This window comes from Mastomys coucha, unplaced genomic scaffold (assembly GCF_008632895.1).
Source record: "Mastomys coucha isolate ucsf_1 unplaced genomic scaffold, UCSF_Mcou_1 pScaffold15, whole genome shotgun sequence".
Lineage (NCBI taxonomy): Eukaryota > Metazoa > Chordata > Mammalia > Rodentia > Muridae > Mastomys > Mastomys coucha.
Window position 1 is genome coordinate 139,661,960 of NW_022196897.1, and position 6,000 is coordinate 139,667,959.

General features: G+C 49.1%; 1 protein-coding gene across 5 annotated transcripts in view; it reads left to right on the forward strand.

The window, feature by feature from the left end:
* Efcab8 (EF-hand calcium binding domain 8) overlaps positions 1 to 6,000 on the forward strand; it is a 62,917-nt gene that overhangs the window by 40,447 nt on the left and 16,470 nt on the right. For all 5 annotated transcript variants that reach the window (XM_031372354.1, XM_031372353.1, XM_031372356.1 and 2 more), the window contains 3 exons: positions 1,773 to 1,977; positions 3,982 to 4,161; positions 5,345 to 5,491. In XM_031372354.1, the coding sequence (XP_031228214.1) occupies positions 1,773 to 1,977; positions 3,982 to 4,161; positions 5,345 to 5,491 (532 nt within the window). The remainder of the gene's footprint in view (positions 1 to 1,772; positions 1,978 to 3,981; positions 4,162 to 5,344; positions 5,492 to 6,000) is intronic.

Here is a 6,000-nt window from a genome sequence, read left to right on the forward strand (position 1 = left end):
AAGCAAATCCTGGTCTCATGGCTTGCAGGCTCTACTTGCCACAAAGCACTAGAATGTAAACACAATCCAGCCAAGGTCTTTGTCACTTTGTACCAAGGATAGCTCTGCCTCTAGTTTCCAGCAGCATGCTCCTCATTTGATATCAGAATGGTCATTGCCATCCATATTGCCATACTACCAGAAACTTAGGATCACGTAGGCAATAGAAAGATGGGGCTGGGAGAATAACTCAGTGGTAGAGGGCATGCTTAGCCTGGGCTCCATTTCCAGCACTGGAGGGATTCGTTCTCTCTCCCCCACACCCCCTCTCTTTTCCTTCCCCCTCCCTCTGTCTCCTGTAGCCAAGCTAGCCTTGAACTCCCTGTGTAGATGACTTTGGAGTTTGATCTTTTTGCTTTCACCCTGGGATTACAGCCCTCACCATCGTGCCCAGTTTATCCAGTGTGTGGGATCAAACCCAGGGCTAGGCAAGTGCTCTGTCAACTGAGCTGCATCCCCAGCAGGGCCTTCTCTATGGCTCTTCTCTTCTCTTTGCCCTCACCTGAACCACCTGTGCCCTGAACCCATCCTGATGGCCCAGATGCGGTGATACAGGCTTTTTCTGGCACATGTCTTAGAACTCTTCCAGCTTCTGTTCACCTGTTCCCTCCAGAGTCACCTGCACATTTTTAGATATCTGTTACAACAGCACCTCATTCCTCTGTGTAGTTTCTATCTTAGTCACTTAGGCTGCTATAGCATAAAACCACGGAGTGGGTGACCTACAGACAGTGAAAGCTTACAGAGGTTGAACGATCCCAGGCCAAAGCTTCATGGGGTCTTGTGAGGGCCCTTTCCTCATTTATGAAGAATCATCATTGTGCTGCAGTCTCTGTGTCAGAGGAGGCGGGGAGGATCTCTCTTGGTCTCTTTATCATACTGTTCCTGACGCTTCTGTCTTCATGACTCCCTCCCCCTTCCCCCAGGCTCCATTCCTTACCTGAGGGTTAGGTTCTGGCAGAGGAATTTTGGGTGCATACAAACACTCAAATTCTATTAAATAATAGGATAATGTGTTTTGTACAGTACATTGACGGCTGCGGGGAAAGGGCAGGGGTTCCTGTGAGAAGCAGAAACCTCAGTTAGGACTGGGGTATGGTCAGCTTAGTCAGGGAGGCCTGGGGTGAGATAGGAGCTGAGGGTGAGCAGGAGGGGTGTCAGGGAGGCACCCACATTCCAGGAAGAGGGACCAACATGTCCAAGGACCCTTCTGTTGCAGGAGGCCTGGTCACAGCTGTCCCTTCCCCTTGTTTAAAAGCTGAACCTTTAAGTCAGGGGACGAATTGAGACTCATTCTTCGTGAACCTCAAGAGCAGAGCCTTTATGTTTGGCTCAGAGCGGATGCTTAGGATGTCAGTGGGAGTGGCTTCTAAACAAGCTCTTCAGGCTGGTGAGATGGCTCAGCGGAGAAGAGTACTGACTGCTCTTCGGAAGGTCATGAGTTCAAATCCCAGCAACCACATGGTAGTTCACAACCACCCGTAATGAGATCTGATGCCCTCTTCTGGTGCGTCTGAAGACAGCTACAGTGTACTTACATATAATAAATAAATAAACCTTTAAAACAACAAACAAACAAACAAACAAAAAGCTCTACTCCCCCCTCTCCCCCACCCCCGCCCCGAGATATCGCTGCTCTGACTTAGCTTCCGAATCCTAAAGGCTGTGGTTTCCTCCAAAGAGCATTGCAGCCTGTGAGCTCTCGGCCCTTCCACCTCTGGCCATGTGCACAGGTTCCAAAAGACCACACAGACGCTCTCCTGCTACCACTGGCAGAGTTTCCACACAGAGGACATCCTGAGCATGGACAAGTACCAGAACCAGTTCCTGGGAACCTCGTCCTACAGTGGGGACATTGTCTTCTGGAGTGTCAGCACATCAAAGCCCATCTTGAGTTTCAATGCCTCCAAGAGCCCCTTGCCTTTACAGCCAAAGAAGGTACAGTCATGCCGTGGGGTTTTGCTAGTTTCCAACGTGCTAGGGTCCCCTTTCATGTTTTGGTCTGGGCTGTGAGTCAGAATCAAGGACGGTGGAGAGAACACCCTGGGAGCAGAGGGAGAGATGGGAGTTGTACTCTGGTGGGGTGGGGGTTGGTAGCAGGGAGAGTGGATGGGAGAGCCTGGATTACGTGCCACAGATTGGGTGCCAAATGTAAAAGTAAAGAGTTTCTCTATACCTGCTCTTGCTCTGAAGTGATGGTAGGAATAAGCTGTAGGTCCTAACCACAGCTTCCCCACTTGAACATTAATGTCACACAAGGTTTCCCAGGCTCATGATAGGGATGTAGGAAACAGATACAGTCTCTAAATGGCTACACTGTAGCACAATCTTTTAAAATTGCTACATTGTAGCATTCTATAGTTGGAATGGCACTAGAGGTCATCTACTCCAGTGAGTAGAGGTCACTCTTTGCAGGTACACTAATGGGTAGAAACTTCTGGAGACCTGGTATATTTATTAATAAGCCTCTGGTACTATAGCTGGGAAGAGGCTGAGTTATTCTAACCCAATTATGTTAGCTTGGTCTACTTCCCAGCCACGAGGTGTTTTCTGCCATTTTAGTCTTGCTCTGGCTGCTCCTGCTTCACCTGTCCTCTCATGGTGACTCCCTCATTGCAACCTCGTGGCTAATCCTCATGGTGAATTGCTCTTTCTCTGGTCTCCATTAGAGATCCTTCTCCCTGGGATCAGAAGTCCCACCTTATTCTCTCCTGCCCAGCTGTTGGCCAATCAGATCTTTTTTAACCAATAGAGGTGATAGAGAACAATTTATACACAGCATTGAGACAGGAGATGCTTGACAGTGCCAACATCCAGACTGCAATCAGGTCTCTGGGCACAGTAGTCAGCATCCGAATACACAGTGCACAAAGCCATCGCCCAGCCGTGAGCATCTTTATGTGTCAGAGGAGAAACAGAGCCATGACTAGATTAAACACCTTTCTTAGGGCATACAACAAAGAAGGGGTAGATCTAGGCCATGACAGTCCTTCTCCAGGGATTGGTAGTGGTCATGTTGTTCTTTTCAACAGATTACTTCCTCCTTGAAGGTGGACCACTGTTAGCTTTTCCTTGTTGTAACAAAATATCTGACAGACACAACTTAAAAAGGAGGAAAGATTTAACTTGGCTCACAGTTTTGGACATTCCAGTCTGTCATGGTGGGAGAGCCAGGTCAGCCAGAGTAGCTCACATCAGGGCAACCCAAAAACAGAGAAAGGGGTGCCAGAGAAATGGGCTTCCTCTTTTGTTCCAGTTGGGCCCACATTCCTCCTTTGTTTCCTCCTGAGAACTTTCACAGACATACCCACAGATGGCTTTACTCTTCTTCTAGGCACTTGCCAATCCCACCAGGTTGGCAGTAGGTCCCACCCACAGCTTGCCCACTTGAGCACTGCCACACAAATCTCTCAGGCTTGATAGGGATGTAGAAAACTTGAAGTCTCTAAATGGCTACATTGTAGCACAGTCTTGAAATTGATACATCGTAGCAGCCTATAGCTGGAATGGCACTAGAGGTCACATACTCCAGTGGGTAGAGGTCAGCTTTTTGCAGGTACACTAGTGGGTGGAAGCTCCTGCAGAGCTCAGGGGTTCTAATAGGTACTATACTCCCCCCCACCCCACAACAGCTTGGTGTTTTATCTATTTTATACTGTGGACTTGCCCAAGATTAAAAGTGACTAAGTAAATATTTGGGAACCACCGTCTATGTTTCAGATGGAAAGACCCAATTTCTCTCAGGAGCTTTGTCTTGCCGCGGACATTAGTGGTAGGTCCCAGGTCTGTGTTGATAAGCTTTGGTCTGAGGCCTCTCTCAAGGTATAAAGTGTCTGGGAAGCAACGCTGAGCTCCTTGTAAGGATGGTGATATCAACACTGGACTCGAGGAGGCTCTAAGCATCCCGATTGTGGTCTGGAGCTGCCCCCTCTCTCTGCACAGGTGAGAGACAAAGAGACATGCATACCCAAAACTCCAACCCGCCTAGACTATGAAGATCAAAAGTGGGCACATAAGCCCTGGAAATCAGCTGTCTCCACTGTGAAGCGGAGACTGATGTCAGCTCCCCCAGTGATGAAACGCTGGAAAGATACAGAGCAAGAGAGGAATATGGCTCAGGAGGTAGGGAGTGAGCCCAGCCCATGGCCCACCTGTGCCTATAGTTCAGCTCACTTGTTCTGAGCATGTTTCATGGAAGGGGTCAGGGGTCAGGGTGGCAGGGGTCAGGGGTCAGTGTGGCTCTCTGCTTTGACCCTACTGTAGCTTATCCCACTCTGTTCATTCAAGGTTAGGGATGGTCCCTTCCCAGACCATCTCCTGACCAGGTCTGAGACTTGAAAGCTTACGAATGGAATCTACAGGGAACAGAATTCTAGATGCCTAACTTGGATGCTAGGTCATGGACTATGGTTTCAGTTCTTAAGCCTCCTGGCCTTGGCTTTGGCCCCAGAGTGAGCTGTAGGAGAGCCAGCTGGCACCTTTGCAGAGGCTAAGCCATAGTACAGAAGGGCAAGTGCAGGAAGATGGTCTTCACCACCGAGCCCTGAAGGCCCACAATTGGTCAGCTTTGCTTTTTTAAGGATGTGGAAAGGGAGCAAGGGTCAAAGGAGGGCAACTGACCTTGGGCTTGCAGGAGTGAGGACATTATCCCAATCCTGAGTACCAGAGACACTCAGAGTACGGGGGTCGAGGGATGGAGGAAGCAGTCCATTGCTTCTGCAGCTCAGGTCTAATTCTCATTCCTGAGGCCTGAGACTTGAATGAAAGACGCCAGCTTCCCCAGTCCCAGCTATGGGGCAGTGTAGGCCAGCCCCAGCAGGGTCTGCTGAGATGAAGGTCTGCTGGGAGATGCGTGCATACCTCTGAGGTGCGCTGTGCTGTGAGGTGCTTACAAGTCATGGTGCTGTGAGGTTCAGGCACTTCAGGGTGCTGTGGGTTGAATACACCTCATTGTTAGATCATCTTTGGCTGATTAGTTTAGGCCTCTGCACTCACGTCTTGAGAGGGATGTCCTGAGAGGGGCAGGTGTTAGCCCCTTGTCTTATTTCCAGGACAAAGGAAGGGTCTACTGTAAAGGTAACTCAAGTCTCTACCCTATTGCTCAAAACTGCTGGTTGTTTAAAATGGAAATCTCCTAGTCTCAGAGTGTGCGAAGGCCAAACCAGATACCTCCCTGGCCCTTTTGCAGGGTGGGATCTCTTTGACTGTTCTTCGTCCCCTACCTCTGATCGCTGTAGTCTGTAGGAGGAAGGGCCACATGGTTACTGGGAGGCCATTTTTTAATTTTATTTTTTTTTATTTTTAGGAAAGTTCCAGTAGTCACAAACCTGGATTGTCTAAAATGCTCCTTGATAAGTCGGGTCATAAACTGGGATTTCATAAAGACACTCAAAAGAGAAAGGGAGATTTCTGGAAGAAGTTGCTGCTGCAGTCCAATGTGTCAGTGGAGAAGGTGAGCTGTGCTCTGCTGGGGACTGGGCAGCCAGGCTGGGCAGGGTGGAGTGTGCCACAGCCCTGGTGAAGGTTTGGAATTCTGGAGAAGTTTGCTAGGGCCTGGGTTGGGTTGGGACTGGAAGAGAAGTGTCTCTTTTAGAACCCACTGTTGGAAGGCCCTCTTTATGTGGGATGGTGTTTTATAGTGAGATGCAAGTTGGGTTGGTTCATCTCTTCCTCCTGTACCTGTCCCCTTTCTGCCCTGCACCCCTCAGTATGGTATTCTTCTGGTCTGAAGACTCACATCCTAGCTATGATGTCAGCTGAAATAAACAGTGTTTTATCACAGCAACAGAAATCCTAACCAAGATATCCATATACCAGGCTGGCATTGAACTCTCTGTAGCTGAACTTCAGTTCTTCCTGCGCCTATCCTCAAAGTGTTGGGATTAAGGGTGTTTGCCACCACACTTGCTATGCCACCACACTTGCTATGCCACCACACTTGCTATGCCACCACACTTGCTG